The following is a 243-nucleotide window of genomic DNA, read 5'->3' on the forward strand; positions in this document are numbered from 1 at the left end:
GCTTAGCAGTAGGAGATGACCGACGCCGACTTCAGCATGGAGTGGATGGTGTGGATGAAGACGGGTGACGCGGCCTCCACCGTCTGCCGCACGGAGGACCCCAAGTCGCCCAGCACCATTTGGTACAAGTCAGCGTAGTACTGTGGTTAGAAGAAAAAAAAGAGAGAGAGAAGAATCGTGAGAAAAACAAAGATAGAAAAAATTGAGGGAAAAAATGCGGCAAGTGGGTACTGTTTCTTTTGG

At 49.8% G+C, this 243-nt stretch overlaps 1 protein-coding gene across 1 annotated transcript in view; it reads right to left on the bottom strand.

Annotated features, from left to right (window-relative positions):
* Positions 1–2: 2 nt before the first annotated feature.
* LOC119587629 (axonemal 84 kDa protein-like) overlaps positions 3–243 on the bottom strand; it is a gene marked incomplete in the record, with an annotated part of 24,003 nt that continues 23,762 nt past the window's right edge. Inside the window, 1 exon segment of the mRNA XM_037936333.1 lies at positions 3–140. Coding sequence (XP_037792261.1) covers positions 3–140 — 138 coding nt within the window.

Source organism: Penaeus monodon, chromosome 22 (genome assembly GCF_015228065.2).
Source record: "Penaeus monodon isolate SGIC_2016 chromosome 22, NSTDA_Pmon_1, whole genome shotgun sequence".
NCBI lineage: Eukaryota > Metazoa > Arthropoda > Malacostraca > Decapoda > Penaeidae > Penaeus > Penaeus monodon.